This window comes from Alternaria hordeiaustralica (assembly GCF_023758085.1).
Source record: "Alternaria hordeiaustralica strain BMP 2776 chromosome Unknown scaffold_4, whole genome shotgun sequence".
NCBI classification, from domain to species: domain Eukaryota; kingdom Fungi; phylum Ascomycota; class Dothideomycetes; order Pleosporales; family Pleosporaceae; genus Alternaria; species Alternaria hordeiaustralica.
The window spans coordinates 546109-565863 of NW_026056776.1; the positions used below are offsets into that span (position 1 = coordinate 546109).

At 53.5% G+C, this 19755-nt stretch overlaps 8 protein-coding genes across 8 annotated transcripts; 5 read left to right on the forward strand and 3 right to left on the reverse strand.

Moving 5' to 3' along the window:
• Positions 1 to 259: 259 nt before the first annotated feature.
• J4E84_002976 (uncharacterized protein) lies at positions 260 to 1230 on the forward strand (the record flags this gene model as incomplete). The annotated part of the gene is made up of 4 exons (XM_049385594.1): positions 260 to 330; positions 395 to 695; positions 768 to 821; positions 880 to 1230. 4 exons carry the CDS (start codon positions 260 to 262, stop codon positions 1228 to 1230), a joined length of 777 nt encoding a protein of 258 aa, XP_049246471.1.
• A 179-nt stretch (positions 1231 to 1409) lies between these two features.
• On the reverse strand, positions 1410 to 2386 carry J4E84_002977 (uncharacterized protein; the record flags this gene model as incomplete). Its single annotated transcript, XM_049385595.1, has 2 exons — positions 1410 to 2162; positions 2234 to 2386. The coding sequence occupies 2 exons, from the start codon at positions 2384 to 2386 to the stop codon at positions 1410 to 1412; spliced, it is 906 nt and encodes a 301-aa protein (XP_049246472.1).
• Positions 2387 to 4639: 2253 nt separating this feature from the next.
• Positions 4640 to 5875, forward strand: J4E84_002978 (uncharacterized protein; the record flags this gene model as incomplete). The annotated part of the gene is made up of 1 exon (XM_049385596.1): positions 4640 to 5875. One exon carries the CDS (start codon positions 4640 to 4642, stop codon positions 5873 to 5875), a length of 1236 nt encoding a protein of 411 aa, XP_049246473.1.
• Positions 5876 to 6158: 283 nt separating this feature from the next.
• Positions 6159 to 7014, reverse strand: J4E84_002979 (uncharacterized protein; the record flags this gene model as incomplete). The annotated part of the gene is made up of 3 exons (XM_049385597.1): positions 6159 to 6414; positions 6466 to 6946; positions 7002 to 7014. 3 exons carry the CDS (start codon positions 7012 to 7014, stop codon positions 6159 to 6161), a joined length of 750 nt encoding a protein of 249 aa, XP_049246474.1.
• Positions 7015 to 8258: 1244 nt separating this feature from the next.
• On the forward strand, positions 8259 to 9273 carry J4E84_002980 (uncharacterized protein; the record flags this gene model as incomplete). Its single annotated transcript, XM_049385598.1, has 3 exons — positions 8259 to 8510; positions 8558 to 8860; positions 8908 to 9273. The coding sequence occupies 3 exons, from the start codon at positions 8259 to 8261 to the stop codon at positions 9271 to 9273; spliced, it is 921 nt and encodes a 306-aa protein (XP_049246475.1).
• A 257-nt stretch (positions 9274 to 9530) lies between these two features.
• Positions 9531 to 11206, forward strand: J4E84_002981 (uncharacterized protein; the record flags this gene model as incomplete). The annotated part of the gene is made up of 2 exons (XM_049385599.1): positions 9531 to 9828; positions 9876 to 11206. 2 exons carry the CDS (start codon positions 9531 to 9533, stop codon positions 11204 to 11206), a joined length of 1629 nt encoding a protein of 542 aa, XP_049246476.1.
• A 454-nt stretch (positions 11207 to 11660) lies between these two features.
• J4E84_002982 (uncharacterized protein) lies at positions 11661 to 14427 on the reverse strand (the record flags this gene model as incomplete). Its single annotated transcript, XM_049385600.1, has 2 exons — positions 11661 to 14383; positions 14424 to 14427. The coding sequence occupies 2 exons, from the start codon at positions 14425 to 14427 to the stop codon at positions 11661 to 11663; spliced, it is 2727 nt and encodes a 908-aa protein (XP_049246477.1).
• A 2190-nt stretch (positions 14428 to 16617) lies between these two features.
• Positions 16618 to 17292, forward strand: J4E84_002983 (uncharacterized protein; the record flags this gene model as incomplete). Its single annotated transcript, XM_049385601.1, has 2 exons — positions 16618 to 16909; positions 16961 to 17292. 2 exons carry the CDS (start codon positions 16618 to 16620, stop codon positions 17290 to 17292), a joined length of 624 nt encoding a protein of 207 aa, XP_049246478.1.
• Between the last annotated feature and the right edge of the window lie 2463 nt (positions 17293 to 19755).

Sequence of the window (19755 nt, forward strand, 5' to 3'; positions counted from 1 at the left end):
CCCCTGTCATCCGTTCCGCGGGCATGCGCGCATCTCCTCTGTCGCAATCGCACATGTACAGTACACGCCGCAGCATCAGGCGCTCACCATGAGTACTTGTCTTAGCAACATGTCTCTGTTTTCTGGTTGTCTATGATAGCACACGTTCTTTTGTCTTCCACTTGCTCCAACTCCGCTTCGTCCATCGTTCCACAGTGAGCGCGCAAGCCAGACAATACTTATCGCATATGTGCAGCCCTCGCCTTCCAGCAGCATGACGATGACCCCCGAGCTTGAAGCCTTTGCGCGAGCCATATCGCGCGTCCTGGGCTGGGCCTACTTCCTGTCGTGGTCAGTACCACCCACCTACCATCCCTCCTCCTGTCAGCCCCAACTAACCAACCCCACAACACAGGTCCCTATCCTTCTACCCGCAACCCATATCGAACTACCTCCGCAAATCTACGCTCGGCCTCGCCATCGACTTCCCCACCCTCAACGTCCTCGGCTTCACCTGCTACACCATCTCCACCGCCTGCTTCCTCTACTCGCCGACGATAAAAGCGCAATATGCGGCACGTCATCCTGACGCGCCGGAGACGACGGTGCGGTTCAACGACTTCTTGTTCGCGGCACATGGAGCAGTCATGTGCGTGATTATATATAGTCAGTTCTTTGAGAAGATTTGGGGCTTTGAGATTGGTAAGAGGCAAAAGGTTAGTCGGGTTATACTGGGGGTATGGTGGGGATGTGTGCTTGCTATTGGGGTTGTGGTGGTGTTGGTCAAGATGAATGGGGCTGGACGGGGATACGATGCCGAGGGGTGGGCGTGGATTGATGTTGTGAGTTATCTTGGGTCTACCTCTTCAAACCTCACGCGGTTGTACTAATACGAAGCAGATCTACACGCTCGGCTACGTCAAACTCCTCACCGTCTTCCTCAAATACATACCCCAGGCCTGGGTCAATTATAAGCGCAAGTCGACACTGGGGTGGAGTATATACCCTATGCTCCTAGACTTTGCGGGTGGCTGGCTTTCGCTCGCACAGTTGTGCATTGATTCTGCGCTGGAGAATGATTGGAGTGGTGTTACTGGTAATCCAGTCAAGTTTGGACTGGGCAACATCACTATTGTGTTTGATATTATCTTCATGCTGCAGCATTACGTGCTGTATCGGCACCCGGGGAAGCATATTGATGATGAGGATGAGGAAGAAAGGGAGGGGCTTGTACAGGGTCGGAGAGACTAGTAAATATACATGCAAGGCTTCGTCGGGTATCCAACTTATCATAGCTCACGAGTTCTGGTCTTCAACTACCTTCCATTGCTGCTATGATATATATCGGTGGCACAGACGTGACATCAACATGCCATCTGTTGACATCTCGACAACCCTGATGCGAGTTTAACTGCAATTACAACCACCTCTCAAGCACTCTTCCCTGTAAGCTTCTCACAAGCCTCCCTATACTTCGCCGCCGTCTTCTCCACAATGTCCTTCGGCACCTCAACACCCTCCTTGCCCTTCAACCCCTCACCCGTGAGCCAATCCCTCAAAAACTGCTTGTCATAACTCGGCTGCGCCTTGCCCAGGTTCTTCTCCCACGACTCCTTAGGCCAGAAGCGCGAGCTATCCGGCGTCAACACCTCATCAACAAGCACCACCTCGCCCATCTCATCAACCCCAAACTCAAACTTCGTGTCCGCTAGAATAATACCGACCTCCTCTGCACGATCGGCAGCAGCACTGTAGATAGCAAGCGACAATTCCTCAACGCGCTGCGCAATCTTTGCATCACCAATCATGTCTCGCGCTTTCTCTGGGCTAATGTTCTCGTCCTTGCCGCCCACTTCCGCCTTGGTGCTCGGTGTCCAAAGTGGTTCCGGTAGCTTCTGGCCTTCGACGAGTCCGGTGGGGAGTTTGATTCCGTTGACGGTTCCCGATTTGGTATATTCGGACCAGCCTGATCCGGTGATGTAACCGCGGACTATGGACTCAATGGGGAGGATGCGCAGACGTCGGACTTGCATGCTGCGATCCTTGAGGGAAGTTTGGTCCTGGATTGTGGAAGGGAGATCTGAGGAGAGGAAATGGGTTTTTAGGCCGGGGACTTTGGTGGGTAGGTAATTGAACCAGTATATTGACATGGCGGTTAGGAGGGCGCCTTTTCCGGGGATACCCTGGGGGTTTGTTAGTCTCAGGTCTTGGATATATTTAAATTACTATTGAGGTTTGGTGAGATTGAACTTACATTTTCCATGATCACGTCATACGCTGATATACGGTCGCTCGCAACGAATAGTAGTGTGTCATCGTCAATCGCGTAGAGATCGCGCACTTTTCCAGAGGCAATCTTGGGCAGTTTGCCTTGGATGTCGATGGTGGTGACTGCTTGAGCAGACATTTTGACAGTGAGTTGATTTCTTGGTGTTGAGTTCGGGGAGTGACTGTGTTTGGTGGGGATTCATGCACGATCCCGCGTCGAGTATTTTGTGCTTCAGCGGGGCCGCTGTGGCTTTCTCGAGGAAGGTGTGGCGGTGCTTGATCTAGGCTGCGATGGTTGCCTTGATACCTAGGTACAGGAGGCTTAATGATTCACGATTAGTACTGTAATACTGAGCTATGATCATCGGAAACGCATGTAAACGAATTCAAGTTCGTTTGGAGTAGCCGTCTCTTTCCATTGTTACGTGATTGCTGCTCCGGCCTAATCGGTCACAAGCCCGGGCGTAGATCGATTCACGCCTTACTTCATTCGATCACCTAGCCGCATCACTACACCTCACCCAACCACCCCTTCATCACTCTACGTCCTTGCAGCTAAACCAGATCATCTCTAATGTCGTCAGTTCAGTTCACAGCTCTGATACGTCTCCCGTTCATCCGGGGTGACTTTGAAGATCCTCCGCAGGTAAATTAGCATCTGTCCGCGTTCCCGGTGCTCATCTGACCGCGACCTAGGCACAATGGGATGCTGAGAGAGACCGCCAATTATGGAAGGTTGTTTCTAAGTCTTCCAAGACCAGTGATTTGAACTGTAAGTATCCAGGACACAGTCTGACTATTATCTCAAAGGAGTACTAATGTATTGTAGGGGTCGAGTTGTATGTGAATGCACGTAGCGCTACGCACTGCATCAGCCTCACTGACCATGTCACAGAGCCGACAAGTTCCAAGTTCCACCAACCTTCCTTCTTCAGCAAGCTGCATGGCTATACGAGCGACATCTAGATCATGTTCGTAACCAAATGAAGAAAGTCAGCATCTCGAATGCTGCTCCGTCATCTTCGCCGACTGGTGGTAGCACGCTGACTGCTGTGGGTGGGGTTGCGATGCGAAGGGGTGGCAGTGCCGGATCTGGAGGTACGTAAAACATCAGCATCATTTAATCTTGCTGACAAAATATAGCTGGGAGGACTACATCCGCCTTAGCAGGACGCTCGAAGGACAGTCCGAGTCTGCGTGGCGCAGAGGTGATTATACCCGGTGAGTCTCTCGACAAGCATTTCAGATGCCGCAGTAGACATGTTTTCTAACACATCTTAGCACCTTCGCTCTCGAGGACGCCGTCTACCACCACGATCACTCAATCCCGGGCACTTACTCAGGCCCCAGCTCGAACATTGTCTACACGATCCACCCAGCGACCTAACTTGACAAGTAGAAGGTCTGATGACCGAGCGAATGCGCCAATCTCACCACCAAGTTATCGAAATCACGAAGCAGCTTCTCCAGACATTCCCGATTCTTCGTCCTCGAGCTCATCATCGTTGTCGGATACTGATCATCCAGCGCATCGAAGCCAACTCTTCAAGCGCCCGCCGCGTTTCCAGCAGAAGAAACCGCGAGAGCTTTCCACGTTTGAGGAAGGAGACGGAACGCAAGAGATTGACGATTCAGGCTCACACGAGACAAGTCTACCCTTTGCAACAGTCAAGACCCGACCCAGCAATAGCAAGTACGCGCAAGACTCACGCTTCCGAGCTAGTAGTAGCAAGGGGCAAAAGGTTCTGCAGCCTGCCCGCGCAAGGAATGCTCCGCCTGTCAGACAAACGTCTATGGACGTACAGTCGATCGCGACCACTGAGACGGCGTCGTCGATGACTAGCTCTGGTGGACCTCCTTCAGCCGCAAAGAGCCCTATGAGCCCTGCCTCGGACCACCGCGCGGCGCTAGGCCGACTCGGTAGTCCACGACGTGGAGGACTGCGATCCAGAAAAGAAGGTAGCGAGGGCACGCCGAGTATGGGCAGCAGCTTCAGCGACATCGATGGTGAGTCATGGGATTACCCACCTTTAGATTGATATACTCACATCGGACAGATGCAGGTATCAGTCAGTCGGCCCTAGAGGAAGCGCTGTTGAGCAACATGCAGCATGGGAGGATGAGTACACTTAGTCGCATGTCGAAGTGGTAGGCGTGACGGGAGCGACTGGGTACGGTTCTTCGGACGCGATGGATCTCTTTCACTTCTATTTCGACTCTCATCGTAAGCCTCCCAACAATAATGTTATGCAAGGCGGCAGTCTTGGCACTACTCTATCAACCTCGATTGCTACTCACCCTCCACAAACAACACTTTTGCTACTAACTTTAGTCAGCTCACATAGGTCTAGTTGCCGACGCGATGGCTTCTCGCTCGTTAAAGCCCATCGCAATGCCGCCGCCACCCATCATCCTAGTGACAGACCACTCCACAACACCCCCAACAGCCACACGCTACACATTCGGCCGCAACGACATCGACTTCTCCATCGCCTACAGACGAATCAAATCCCTCCTCACCCACCCACCATGTCCGCACCGTCCCCAATACCTCTGGCCCTGCGATCCCTGCGAATCCGCCTTCACCGCAAAATACTGGACCTGCGCCGCCACCCTCCTCGACTACTTCGCCGACTTCCACCCCATCGACACGCCCCTCATGCAATCAATCTGGTTTTACCTACTCGACATTTGGCAAGAAACCGCGCACATCCTGCCCTACGAAACCGTCCTCGATGAAACCATCGAACACAGCGCCGCACTCATCGGCGTGGCGCGCGCCCGAGACTTTGAGAAAGCAGTCCGCGACACCATCACTTTGTTCGAAGTCACGATCTGGGGCCGGAGGACAGAGGCGGATTCATGGGACCAGGTCATCTATGATCCAAGAGGTGAGGCTATGTGTCCCGTGGGGGAGTACGACACCGGTCCTTGGGTTAGTGGAGTAAAGCCTTGGAATCAGTTTCTGGGGGACGGAGGAATGGGTGTTGCGGCGCCGTGGTCTGCTGCTGCTTCGACTCCAACTTCACAAGATAATGCAAACGGAGATGGAGATGGAGATGGAGGTAGGAATGGGGAACATGAGAAAACAACAACACGCTACATCCCCCACCCCGCCATCGCCCTAATAGAAGGCCACACCGCGCGCTCCCGCCTCCTCGCCAATTCCTTCTACGCAAAACAAAAGCTCACACCCCCTCAATACAACGCCGCCCTCGCAGACTACGAAGCACACACCGTCGTCCTGCCTTCCAAGCGCGGCGAGCCCCACACATATACCTCGCGCTTCACGGGCCGCGAAACTACATACACGCTATCCAATGGCGCGCCGCCGATCATGCGCTACGAGGGGCTCGGCGACCCCCAGTTGGAACTCGCGGTTCCGGACGGTGACTGGAATCTGATGGATGAGTGTGTGGCTAGTTGTAGGGGGGTTACGGCGTATGTGGGTGTTAGTGGCGGGGATGAGGACGATGAGGATGAGGATATGGTGGATAGTGAGGATGAGTTGGTGCCGTTTGATCTGTGGACTGTGGTTGAAAAGAGGGGAGGGGGAGGGGGGCGTGGGGACGTGTTGGATTTGGGAGGCACTGGAGGCATGTTTGAGACTTGGTATGCGGAGGAATGAGCTTGGATAGGTGCGACTTTTGTAAGCGTATTGTCCTAGTACTTGTGTTTGTATCGATCAACTCCATAGGATGTTCGTTTGGAATATAGTTTTGGTTGAAGTATATTTGCTATATGTGCATATGTACAATACTAGCATTAACTCGCGCGCTGTAGCAAGGTATTATGTTCGTTCATTACAAAATCAAATCGTGGATATCGTCGCGTAAAAGATCAGTTTTCCTCCATATGGGCCTTGTTGGACCTCATCCACTTGGGCCACGTCTTCCTCGTTCAATGTTAGTTTATGGAGAGTAGTCCCTGGGCTTGCGCTGGGACTCGGTGTCCAAGAAGCTACCCCGGCTGCGGTTCGACTTGGTAGAGCGGCTCCGGCGCATGCTGGAAGAGCGGTCGCCGCCGAGACGGCCTCCGAGGCAGAACATGACGGTGGCGAGGAAGTAGCAGGCGACGGCGGCCCAGGTGAAACCCATGAGGTATTTGCCAATGCTAGCTTCGAAGCCGGCGGAACGGAAGGCATCGCGGCCCTTGACTACCCATGCGCTGATGTTTGTTAGTTGATGCGCTAAAGGTTGGAGATATAAGTGGACTTACGTCATGAGAGCTGCGGCGAGCGTCTGGAAAAAGAGAGCGACAAAGGTCATCAAGGAAGAGAGGTATCCTCCAAGACGGCTGCAGAGCGCAAGAAGACCGGAGATGAGGGCAATGGCAGCGAAGAAGAGAGCAATCAGGTAGAAAGCAAACATGAAGCGAGACAGGTAGTAGTACATGTGAGTACCGATGAACTGCTCGGGGATGTTTTCCTGGGTGCCAAAGTTCCTAGGAGGGTCGAATGGCAGCGCGGGGACAGGCGAGCCGCAGTTGGCATTGTTGCCGGAGTCGGGGTCGGCGCCGCAGATGGCGAAGAAGGTCCATCGCGATGGGTTTCGTGCGTTGGGGATGCCGCCGGTGGTGGCTTCGAGGAAGTAGAACTTGGTGAGAGGCGCCTTGTTGACGCCGCCAGTGAGGATGGTCAGGAATTGGAAGAGCAGGCCTCCAGCGACCAGGATCAGCGAGCCGAATGCGAGAAGAGGTCCTGGAAGGTGTGTTAGCAGATGCGCAACCGAATTAGGAAGCGACGGGCAACGTACTAGCTACAGCCATGGTGTGTGGTACCCAAAAGAGTCGTCGTCGCAAGGGTGTAGGTTATTAAGATTAGGATGCACGGTAATGGTGCGATTACAGAGGATGGTTCGACGTGGCTAGCTGCGTCTCAAACGCGCGACGAAAAGAGGCCTGGCAAGCTTGTTTATGAGGTGCGGCCAAGCGGGTGACGTAGTGCACCTGTGAATCGGCTCTTTGTTGGCGTCGTCGGCTAGCTCCCTCATCGCACAGGGTTACGGCACTATCGCGCGCGCTTTGCATCATCCCGAGGCTGCTCGACACGCCCAAGCAGCCAGAGGGTCCGCGGCTTGTCTGCAAACACGCTGGCGGATGCGACGGATCGTGACGGAGGGCTTTAATGTGTGTGCAAGTGCGTGATGTGTTCGGCACGTGTAGAGATGGGCGGAGAGATGCAGGGATGGCTTCCTTCCTCGGATAGTAGCGAGATCCGCAGCGTGAGCAGTGGATGCTGGCCATCGAGGAGCTCGGGCAGCCCGACACCAACAATCTGCCGCATCGTGCCTTAGAACTGCTAGCAAAGAGTTGCAGGGCCCTCAGCCTCTTAATTCTTCTATTTACTAGGTAATAATGCTAACTAATTTCTCCTAAATAAGTCCTAGCTAAGCTTTTTAGCTACCTTAATATGTTGCTCTTCCTAGTCTTGCATTATAGCTAACTCCTGCTAGCTATCTCCCTTAATAATATTGCCTTTTGCATAGCAGGTGTGCATAGCAAAGATAGCGTAGGTACAGTTAAACTTACGCTAGCAGTTATTATATTTATAAATAGGCTTAGTACTCTTATAGTTATAAGCGTTAGTAGCAGTATTGTAGTTCTTATAGTTATTACAGTATTTACCCTAGTTTATTAGTAAGAGTAGATAGAGATATAAAGTAACCTACCTAAAATTTAACCTTTTAAAGAACTATAGAGGACAGAGCATTATAGGCAGTATTCTTAGGATACTTAGTAATTATCTAGTTTTAGATTTTAGCAATTGCTTTAAATAGCATAGTACGTATGTAGCTTATAGTAGCGTGTTTAAAGTAGTGTTAAGTAGTATCTAGTAGAATAAAGAAGTTAAGAGTGTGCAGTAATTAAGTCTTTTTAAGGATAGGCGAATATAGCTAGGTGTCTAGAGACAAGGTTTGCTAAGATGTATCCTTACTAATAAGCATCCACCTATGTAACCACCATACTCTAGATAAGACTAAGCCTCGGGCAACTTGGAAGCCATCACCGCCATGTCGACTGCTGTGTGGCCGCCCATCGATGACGCCCGCCTCTCCCACGAGCAGGCAGAGTCACAAGCGCGCGAGCTCGAGTGGCTGCTGGTGCAACTCCGCGAGACGCTGCAGTCGCTCAAGGCAGGCCTGGAAGAGTGCGCTGCCCTGCTTGCGCCCTCGGAGAATGGCTCGACACTTGTGCTGACTTCGGTGCGCTCCGAGAGTCTCAAGGGCCTCATTACTCGCGTTGGCACGCGCATCACCAAAGGCGTATGTCCTTCACTCTCCGTCCCCATGCAGCAGCTCACACCGTGCAGAACGTCAAGCTCCGCCTCGCAAGCCTCCCACCGCCCAAAGGCTCGCTGACGTACGACCTCGCCATTTCCTCTGCACCGCATGCGCCGACGCTCGTTGTGCCCCAGCTCACCTCCATTCGAACCTCCATCAACAGCTGCCTCGACGTCATCGACGTGGCTACCTGGGGCGGCGATGCGACCAATGCCAACTTCGTATCCGGGCAACTGCAGCTGCTGCACGATCACATACTGGAAGCGCAGGCTGCATTGAAGGGCTACTCGGATGTCCAGCCGTCGTGGTGGGAGAACCCCGTCGACGACAAGGTAGGCTGCACCTGAGCATCCAACACGGGCACTGCTGACAATCACAGACATTCGACCCTCCACTGCCAGCGAATGTGTCTTTCCACCTGTTCCTCTTCGATGCCGCCCTCGTCCTCGAAATCCGCACTCTCGAGCCACACAACGCCGGTGACAGCACATCGCTCACTGGCTTCAGCATCCGCAACACCTTTGCATCAGCACTTGGCGGGGCACGAGCACCTGCGCACGATGAGGCCGACCGCACATTCAAGTACAAGGACCACGACGTGCGCGTGAAAGAGAAAATCCGAGTGGAGAGCCAAGACCCCGCTCTGATATCCGCGTCGGCAAAGCTCAACGCCTTAGGACACAGTGTGATGTTGAGCCGAAAAGCGCTCAACATAGTCATGGGTCGAGACGAGCAGATGGACTAACTCCGCGCAAGTCTGACAGCAGTCAATTGCACCATCGACCATTGGGCGGAACAACCACTCATATTTCGCCTTTTTCCGCGGGAATGCCCTAGTGCGATCGCGCCATATCGGCTCGTCGCTATCGGAACAAATAATGTGCCACGCGCATTATCAACACCGCCGAAGAGTAACCGCATCGACGATTGCCTCTGCTCATATTACTGCCCCTCCTTCGTGGAATTCCAAGTTGTTCAGATTTATCCTCTGCATACTTCATCATGGCGCCAGCACTTCTTACCGCGGTAGACGCCACATCCCACATCCACCTTATAGTCGGGTCCAATCCACTAGCAGGCGCACGATGCGCACGATCAATAGAGGTTGGCGCGAAACCGATACTGCTCGCGCCTGAAGACTCCACACTTCACTATGGACTTGTTAAGAGAATTGAGGCGGGCGAAGTAAAGTGGCTAAAGCGGAGTTTCAAAGACGACGACTTGACTACGCTGGGACGGGAGGAGGTGGACAGCGTAGTAGACGCTGTATTTGTTACTGCGGGCGGAAAACACACATCAGGTACGTGACATGAGAGTATGGCTCGAAACCACTCTAATTCGCCACAGCAACCCACATCTCGAGTCTTTGCCGGAGACTACGTATACCAGTCAACGTCGCCGATGCGCCGAACCTCTGCTCATTCACCCTCCTCTCTACACACTCCGACGGCCCTCTACAGATCGGTATTACAACATCTGGAAAGGGATGCAAGCTCTCTGCAAGAATAAAGAGAGAGATTGCGGCGTCACTTCCACCGCGGCTGGGTGAGGCAGTGGAGAGGTTAGGCACACTGCGGCGACGCATATGGGAAGAAGATCATGCGGCAGAATTGTCGCAAGATCTAGAGGCAGAAGAAGAAGACAGCGGGCAGCCAGCGACCTTCAATAAGCTGATCATGGAGGAGAGCAAGGAAGCTGCACGGGGACGTCGCATGCGCTGGCTCTCACAGATATGCGAGTACTGGCCTCTACGTCGTCTCGCCGGTATCACAGATGCAGATGTCGACATGCTGTTCCGCGAGTTCGCCAGCAGCAGCCCCTCCAAGGTCGGACCCACCGCCACCACAGCGGCACGACGACCAGGTCGTATCATACTGGCAGGCTCCGGCCCTGGCAACCCCGACCTCCTTACTCGCGCAGCACACAAAGCCATTCTCTCCGCCGACCTCATCCTCGCCGACAAGCTCGTTCCCGCACCCATCCTCGACCTCGTACCCCGCCGCGCAACCGTCCACATCGCACGAAAGTTTCCAGGAAATGCCGACAAAGCGCAGGAAGAGCTCTTGGAGCTAGGTCTGGAAGGCTTGAAGGCGGGCAAAGTAGTCGTGCGGATAAAGCAAGGCGACCCATACATCTACGGCCGTGGCGGCGAAGAATACGACTTCTTCCGCGCGCACGGCTTCATACCCAGCGTGCTACCCGGCATCACCAGCGCTCTAAGCGCCCCCCTGTTCGCCGCCATACCTGCCACACACCGCGGCATCGCCGACCAAGTCCTCATCTGCACCGGCACCGGCCGCAAAGGCGCGCCCCTCGACCCACCCGAATTCGTAGCCTCCCGCACCCTCGTCCTCCTCATGTCTCTGCACCGTCTCTCCGCTCTAGTCGAAAGTCTAGTCGGCAAAGCATACCCCGCTGATCTGCCCGTGGCCGTACTAGAACGCGCTTCATGTCCTGATCAGAGAGTGATTAGAACGACGTTGGAACATGTGTGTGCGGCAGTTGAGGAGGAAGGCAGCAGACCGCCTGGTCTACTGGTCGTGGGCAATGCGTGTAAAGTACTTATGAAGTACGAGCAGAAGTGGGTTGTGGAGGAGGGGTTCCATGGGTTGGATAATCTGGGTGGCGATGGCGAGTTGGAGATTAGTAGACTTACCGAAGCGGCTATTGCTGCGTAGGAAGTAGATGTGAAAGGAAATTCAAACTTGATACCACTGAAGAACGCTCTTGTTGAAATCGCCATTGACATATGCAATTCTTGTCTTCATCTCTTTATGCATTCATCGTTCTCGTAAATTACTAGGCTCAAATCTTGCCTTTCCATATACACATCATTTGACCTCTGAGGAGGAAGACTCGGCTTCCTACAACCCCTCGTCTATATCGCTCTCATTATTACCATACTATACATTCCGCGAACTTCGTTCTATTCAAGAAAAGTTCTTTGCGCCGTCGTGCCAAATGCCGTGATATCCATGAATCCGTAATGTGGAAAACAAAATGTCCTCCAAACGCCGATGCTAAAAGTCGATTTTGTTGTGTAAAACTCGATGATGCGAGTATAAATGTGTGTGATCGTGAAATACGTTTCGTTGGTCGTGTACGATCGTTGCTGTCAGAAGCGAAAGAGCCCTATACCTGACTCGTCCAGCTCTTCCTCTTGTTGTTGTTCTGCTCTTCCCAGATAACAAGCTCGCGACCACTCCTCTCTCCACCGCGATGTACGCGGTCGATGCCGAGATGCTCGAGACCATCACGTCCGACGTGGATACCGAAGCCGTAACGAATCTTCTGTGGGTCGGTGTAGGAGTTGTGCTTCTCGTTCTTGCGTTCCTTCCTCGTCTTCTTGTCGCCTAGAGCGGGTTCGGCGGCTGGCTCGTTGCGCAGGTTGTTGCGGGAAGGACGGACAAGTGAGAGGGCGGATCGAGCCCATGTGCGTTCCGCATAGGTGGATCCCATTAGCCTTGCGACGAGTTCGGGCTTTGTCTGGGGACGGGAAAACGCGCGGTCGGCGAGGATGGGGGATTGGTAAACCCAGCTGATTATCTCGGAGAGCGTGTTGCTGCGGTGGGGAAGGGCGGCTCGGCGGCGGCCTGGGATGAGAGCGAGGAGGCTAACGCCGTAGAGGGCGAGGAAGAAGCAGAGTGCGTAGTATCCTGCGAGCTCCGCTGCGACACGGACCACGTCGTCGTTGCCGTAGTATTGCGTCCAGAAGCAGCCTCCAGCGAGGATGGGCAGAGTGCAGGATGTCAACGAGACAAAGGAGAGAACAGCTGTTTGCCAGTGTCTGTTCTCGAGTGCCGCCAAAGTGGCGGAGAAAGGTAGGCGGCAGGCATAGTCGACCAGAAGAGAAGCCTCAGCGGTAGCTCCGCCTTTGGAGGAGAGCGCCATGTAGGGCTGAAGGACCCGAAGAGAGTAATCCAGAGATAACAAAGCCAAGAAGAGGAAGTTGGCGATCAGAGCCGGAATGAAGGAGTAGAGGAAGTTTGACGCGGAGAAGCCGTCTGCGCCAGTGCGAGCGAAGACCTGGGGCAGGAATCCAAGGCGGACGGCGCTGTTGACAAAACTAACAACGAAGAAAGCGACCAGCAATACAGCGGCAATGACGATCCACGCAATGACCGAAGTGTCCTTCAGGTACCAGGGAAGAAATCGTAGTCGCACGCTGGGGTTGCGGATGTCGGTGCGGATGGTGAAGTCGTTGCCCTGGGTCGGGTCGAGATTGGTGCGCTCAGCTCCCTTCTCAGTAATACGTCCTTCTTGGACTGAGAACCTCCGAATTCCAGCACCCTCTTCGCCGATGCCGTAGAAGACGTCACTGGGCCTCGTTGTAGTCGTCCAGTACCCAATACGGTCCGCGCGGTTGCTAACCAGATGCCAGTCGCCCTTCTCAAATGTCTCAGAGTTGTTGTAATCCGTGAGGTTGTTCGAGCGCTCAAGAAGCGAGATGATGTCGGCGAGAGATCGAGGGTCCCATTTCAGGCCAGTCGGGTTGCGGGTCAGGAAGAGCAGCATGTAGATCAATACAGCAATCAACAGGATGTAGAGAACGACAACGGTCCAGACAACACCCTGAACGGCTACCCATCGCCAGACACTGCGGCCTACGTCATATCGTACGTTGTAGGCGGAAGCAAGGAGGGGTATCGTCCAAGTAAACAGCCATGACACGAAGAAGAAAACACCGACACCGGGGTGTCCGGCGCGGAAATGCTCAAAGTTAGGCCATACGAACTGCATCGGGTACAGTCGGAGGAAGACAGCCTCAGAGCGCATGTGAAAAGAGTCCGAAGCCATGGAGATGAAAGGTATGAGGCGCTGGGTAGCGGTCTGGATCTGGATGAGCCATAGAAGTAGGAGCATCCCTAGGAGGGTTGGGAGGTATTCGAAGACAAAGTAGCGGTTGTCGCCAAATGCGTTGTAGTCCCACAGGCCGTTGCCATCGTCGCGGTTGGAGTAGACGGCTGAAAAGATCAAGGCTGCAAGCATTAGAAGACACAAGAAGATGTACAGGCCTAGCCAGAATGGGCGAAGAATAGCCGGGAGAAAGTGCAGTGGCGCATGTTGGGTATGTGCTACGAAGACGTCGTTCTGTGTCCGAGAAGGAGATGGTGAATGCTGGGGCCTGTACTGTTGGGTTGGGTGATGTGGGTCGTAAGGCTGTGTGGTGGCCATGGGTGCTGGGGCTTTCGCAAGCGGTGTGGACGAATTCCTCAAGGGCTTCCGTGGTATTTGTTGTGACATCCTCTGCTGTGTGCGTTGCTCCTGCGCCATGTATCCAAGGCCATTGTCGTGCACAATCCTGTCGACGGGGTAGTCATCTTCGTCGTCCTCTGGTCGGACCTCTGGGTATATCCTCGATCCTCGGACCTCTTCGTCGCGTGTGAGTTGGTCGATGGCGAATCGAATGTAGGGTGTGGTATCCTGGCCGGGTGTGGTCACCTGGGATTCGGCGTCCATGTTGTATGATTGAGAGCGCCTCGCGTCTCGCGTGTCTGGTCTCGACTCCTCTGCGATGGTAGACACAGCGGGCGATTGAAGGCGTCCGTGTGTGAAGGAAGGCTGAGGCTGCTGTCTTGGGACACCAACACCTCGCAGAGACGTTATCGGGATGTCAGTGTGTGGCACCAACTGCTCATGGCTCTGTGCCGGTGTGCGGGAGGAAGGCGGTGTCTGGTAGAGAGGTCTGCGCTCGTCGCTCGAACTGGACGCGTGCTCTGACGCGCTGTAGTAGCCCTCAGAAGCAGCGAGGGAAGCAGCAACGCTCTGCTGTGAGGTTTGATGGGATAGTTGAGGCTGCGAGACTGGCACCTCTGTCAGCATGATGCGTGTCTGGAATGGCTGGTGCAGCTCACCTACCGTTGGTTTGCTTGAGTTGGAATTCAGGCTCCACACTCATATCTTCTTCGGTACACTAATCAAGTGGAGCTGTTCAGGAATGTAGCATTATGAAGATATTTTGGCGGTGGGAGTGGATAAGTTTTCTACTCGAGATGGCGGGTGCGTGCAACTGTCTACCAACCACCCGAATATGCGGAGGCTGGTCTCATCACGGCTGGGATCACACTGGCGCGACGCATGTATCAAGTACTCGTTGGAACCGGGAATGAACAAGTTTCTCGCGTCTACCACATATCATTCGCCGGATCATGTTGCGGTATGCTTGCTGTGTTGTCACTCGAGATAGCTGCCATGCTTCCCCGCGACGATGATGTACTAGCGCCAGCCGCCAGCCTCAGACGAGACCGGGAGGCTCGTGCGCACGACACGTCCATTTCAACGCGACATCCCCACGGCGAACTCCATCATGGTCCCTGGTACACATCAAGCAACGCTTCTTAGCTACATTCCTTACCATGAAGTATCTTGCAACAACTTTTTGCGACAACTTTCTTCTGTAATGATCCTGCCTACTCTTTTCACCTGCCGTCCCAGTCAATCAAACTTACCTAGGTAGTCTTCAGCCATCACAAACGCTTCACTCGGGGCCGACTCTAGTGATTTTACAAAGCGTGGAGCTGCCTGCTCTTGAACACTCCGATAACACAGCCCGCCTGGACTGATGTGTCGACCGCGATTCCACGCTTAGCCTCCTAGCCATTTCCGGCAAGCGCAGTGCGCTGTTCACTGCTCAGGTTCCACATGGATATCAGTCTGGACTTAGATGTTCCAACTACGTAATACTCTCTCTACTTGATGCCCGCGCCATCTGGAGTACCGACACAAACTTTTATTGACCTCAGCCGTCGGGAGCGGAACGAATCCGCCAAGCGAACTCTTTACAGCTGGGGGACCCGAGCAGCCGCATTGTCTCCCTAGCTCGGCGAACACACGTCTTGTCGCATCATGTCGCGAGTCCGTATCTGCGGAAACGACTTCTCAGACCCCGGTCAAACTCCAGAAACCTCTCGGGGCAACGTTGGCTCCTGCTGACATCCTGTGGGGTCGGCGCGGGCTGCTGTTGAGAAACGGCCCCATGCCCTAGGCGCGGCCTGGTAGTCATTTCGATTAAAGACGCCACCAAAAGGGGATGATTTTGCGATTGCAACTCAGCTCCGCCGCCTTAGGTGGGCCTGAGGTTCAACGCTGGTCATTTTATCGAGTGTCTCAAGAGAATGAAGACAATGAGCTTATATCTCGTCATGTCTTGTAGCAGGTGTGGTAAGGCCATCGTACAATCGCGTGTACTTTCCGTCATACACACCGTTCCTCCCGCGATGGGAAAATGCTGTGCTGAGGCTCTGGCGCTCAGATCGATCCCTGCCACGGGGTACGGGTCGGGCTCTAGGCTCGTCAATCCTTCGCTTACTTCCCTTCAGCTGCTAACGCGAAGTATGAACAAGCTTCTGACATGCCACCAAAATACATCACATATCGCAAGCCACCATAGGGCAGAGGGTCTACCATACCCCATTCGATCACGCGCCGTGTTCGATTGGTGGGTGTTGTGTGCGGTGTCTTCCTGCGGTGTCACCGATCAGGTAACGCCTCGTTCAGGCGTTCCTTGTGCGTGCTTGGAGACATGGAGATACATGTTTGTCGGAGTCCGTGTGCTGTTCATCGCTGAAGTAGCTGCTCTTTGCCCCGTTCTTTGCGATCTCCACTGTCTTCTTTCTAGTGTCGGCTGCGTTTACTCTTGCTTGATCTCATCTTTGCTTTTGCGCCGTTGGGTTTGCAATAATACACTTCCTCTTGACAAACATATCCAAAGGCTTCATTCATATTCAACATGTCTAACTCATCATTCTACGACTTTCATTGCCCGAGCGGAGGCAAGTGGTAAGGCCAATCCCAGAATATCGGAGCGGCACAGATACTGACGAGCTATAGGTATGCCTGTTCTACTGGAAGCAAATTTGTCGGATGCTGCGCAGCTGATCCTTGTGTCAACGGCTGCCAGCAAGGAAACATCCGTGCCGGTGGCTACAACATCTCACATTACGGCGAATGGCCAGGCGCTTCTTGTGCACAAGGCAGCGATTTCTTCACATGCAGCGCAGGAGACTCTTTCTGGGGATGTTGCAAGACAAATCCATGCGCAGCGACCCCACCGGCTACATGCGCCTCGGGAGACCTAACACCTGCCTTCATGGGTCAGCCAGGTGAATTCAGCTTCTATGCTTCAGATGTCCCGAGTCCAACCCCAAGCGAAACATCAACTGGAAGCCCCTCGAAGAGTAATACGGGTGCCATCGTTGGTGGAGTAGTTGGAGGTGTCGTTGCTCTTGCTATCATCGGACTGATTGCCTTCTTCATCCTCCGTAAAAGACGCAACAAGAAGTCTACCGAAGGCGAAATGGGCGCAGCAGCCATGGTCCCAATGATGAACAACGAGAAGCACGACCAAAACGGGCACTCATCACATTTCGACGGTCAATCACGTACGTTCCCCTCGTTGATCCTTCTCATAGTATGCTAATATCCCCCGATAGCACCTCCCACGTATACCTCTCCTGTCCAAGATCCTTACCACCAAAACTACCCAACCAAGGGCCAGCAGTCATACGTCCAGTACGCCAGCCACGCGAGCGAACCCCAAGAGCTTCCGGCAGAGGTCTCGACCAACCGATACTCTGAACTTCCCGCCGGCGCATCGGATGTTGTAGATACTCGGCGATTCTCCGAACTTCCTGCCGAGGCGCGGCCTGGTCCTTCTGAGCTGGAGTCACCACAGACCTCACCTATGCCGGTACAAGGCGCATTCCCCAACGACAAGACGAAGCGCGCGAGCCGATCTCAAGGGCTGGGCGTGATGACCGAGTAACCGTTGTCGTCGAGGGTCTAGTCCTGTGAAGATACCCTCATCAGAGGGAAGATGATGTGCATTCGCGTTATGTTGTTGTAATTGGGAGGTCCCGTTGTAATCTGTACTCGCGTATCATACCCATTCCTACCCACGAAATGTATATATACCATCTAACAACAATGCTGAAAACCTAGAGCCCGATTTTGGTGTGAATTGAGATTGCGCATCTCCTTTCTTCATACAGGGCCGCTTCAGGGCTTACTCTTACCTAATCCCACGTGCAGCTCACCCGTGCCACATTTAGAACACCAAGGCCGCCTTCCTCTACGTTCCGAAGTCTCTTGTAACCAGGCGTTCAGCAACTATTTGAGCATTTCCTTCATGTTACTACCCGTTGATTACCACAAAACGTGATAGTGTGTGCCGTCCAAATATGCAACCCACAAGCTTCCTCTCCGGACCTAAACAATCGCGACGCATCTCCCTGCGCGCATGCAACCACGCGGCAGCCACCGACTCAACCCGACGACCCCTCACGCCACCTCACACCTTCCATCAAAAATATCAGCCCCAAGATCTGCCCATCTCAAGTTCTTCTAGCCTTCCCTCTCCCCATCCGTCAGCATAGCGCGCCGTCGCAGCGGCCAAATATTTGGAACAGCAGGCAGTGCCAAGTAAATACGTATGAACAACGTCAGATTTCTTACTCTCAGGTAACACCCGAGCAATACCGGCCCCTATTACATGACTGCATATGCACACATTCGGGGTATCTTCGCCCTGAGTTCTACAGAAAAAGATGTGGCGAGTGAGAAGTTCGGCTAAGAGTAGCATCTTACTACAATGATGGCTGAGCCGCAGGGCGGCGTTTGGGTCGATGTGTGTGCTCTTGGGGTCTGGATCAGGTTGCAGTGCAATTTCCTCGTGGTCTTTACTATCGACCGTTAGATTCGTGGTTTGAAGGTCACTGATTTTGTTGCTCGTTGCTTGGACTCGCTTTTCAAACTTACTAGAAAGACCTCAGCCTCGTCATCCCAAACTATGCCGGGTAGCCTTTTTGAGCGACAAGTCTTCTCGCCTTCCTGCCCTGCTGGAGGTACGTGGTGGTCGTGCGGCTACGGAACGTAAGTGGAGAAGTCTACTCGTAATGCTCCCAAAATCTAACTCAGTTCCAGTTTCTTCGTTGGCTGTTGCGCAAGAGACCCATGCGAAATCACTTGTGCACAAGGAAACTTGTACCCCGGTGCCTTTGATCCAACATCATATGGAGATTTCCCCGACGCTACGTGCGGAACTGGGAGTAAATTCTACACTTGCGCCGCTGACAGTAAGTCAAAAAGCATCATTGGGCTCTGGGTTTATCGAAGATTCTTCAGTCAACTAGCGAACAAATCGTATCTTTTGAACGCCATATTAATACAGCGTAGAAACCTTCTGGGGATGTTGTAAAACAAACGCATGCGCGCAGTCCGGTTGTCCAGATGGTGATCTTGAACCAGCAATACTCAATCGCGACGACTTGCTCAGCGCATATCATGCAACTGGTGGTTTGAAGACGGACTCTAGACCATCACCGACATCCACCTTCAACCATTACGCTTCAGTCACAGTAGCGAACGTAGCCACGACGTCAGCTACATCAACGTCGAGCACCATATCCCCATCGAACACTGCCTCCGTTGCAACCGAAGAGAAACTACCCGTCGCAGCCATAGCAGGTGGTGCAGCAGGAGGCACTTTCGCACTCGCCATAATTGCGGGATTCGTAATCTGGTTCCTATGTTTCAGGAGAAAGAAAGCCAAGACGCGTGAGAAAGAGGATGGAGCAGAGCAAAGTCTGGATATCCTACCCATATGCGTCATGGCAGAGAATCGGCAGCCAAATGTGACCGATTGTAAGTTCATCCAAATCGATTCCTTCAATGATATTCAACAATATGTTTGCCTAATACTCGGGGAACAGCACCACCATCCTACACACCACCCACCCCAGGCGTCAACAACACCATCTACAGCCCCCTATCCCCTCTTGGTCACCACCCTCCCTCCTCCGTTTACTCCCAAGACACAAATTTCGCTGCCTACGCACCCCACGATCCAAACCATGCCATCGACAACCCTGCTTACTACGACCACCAACAACGCACCTACCCACACAACTGGCAATCACCACCCCAAGAACTGCCACTCACAACTGTCTCGGCATCCTTCCCCACATCAGCGCTGACCAAAGCTCGTAATTCCGTGTACGGAGATGTACGCGGACCATCTGAACTGCCGGGTGATGATCTAAGGAGCGAGTTGGATAGTGCAGGGCCGGAGTCGCCGGTGTTGGGCGGCATGTGGAAGAGAGAGGGTGGACGTGGGACTCAACGGCAGGGTTGGATGGCGCCGAGGGATTGGGGGTTGCAAGACATACACACGAAGAGAGATGGTTCGGAACAAGAGAAATTCGTGGATAGAAAAGGGGAAGGAGAGGGA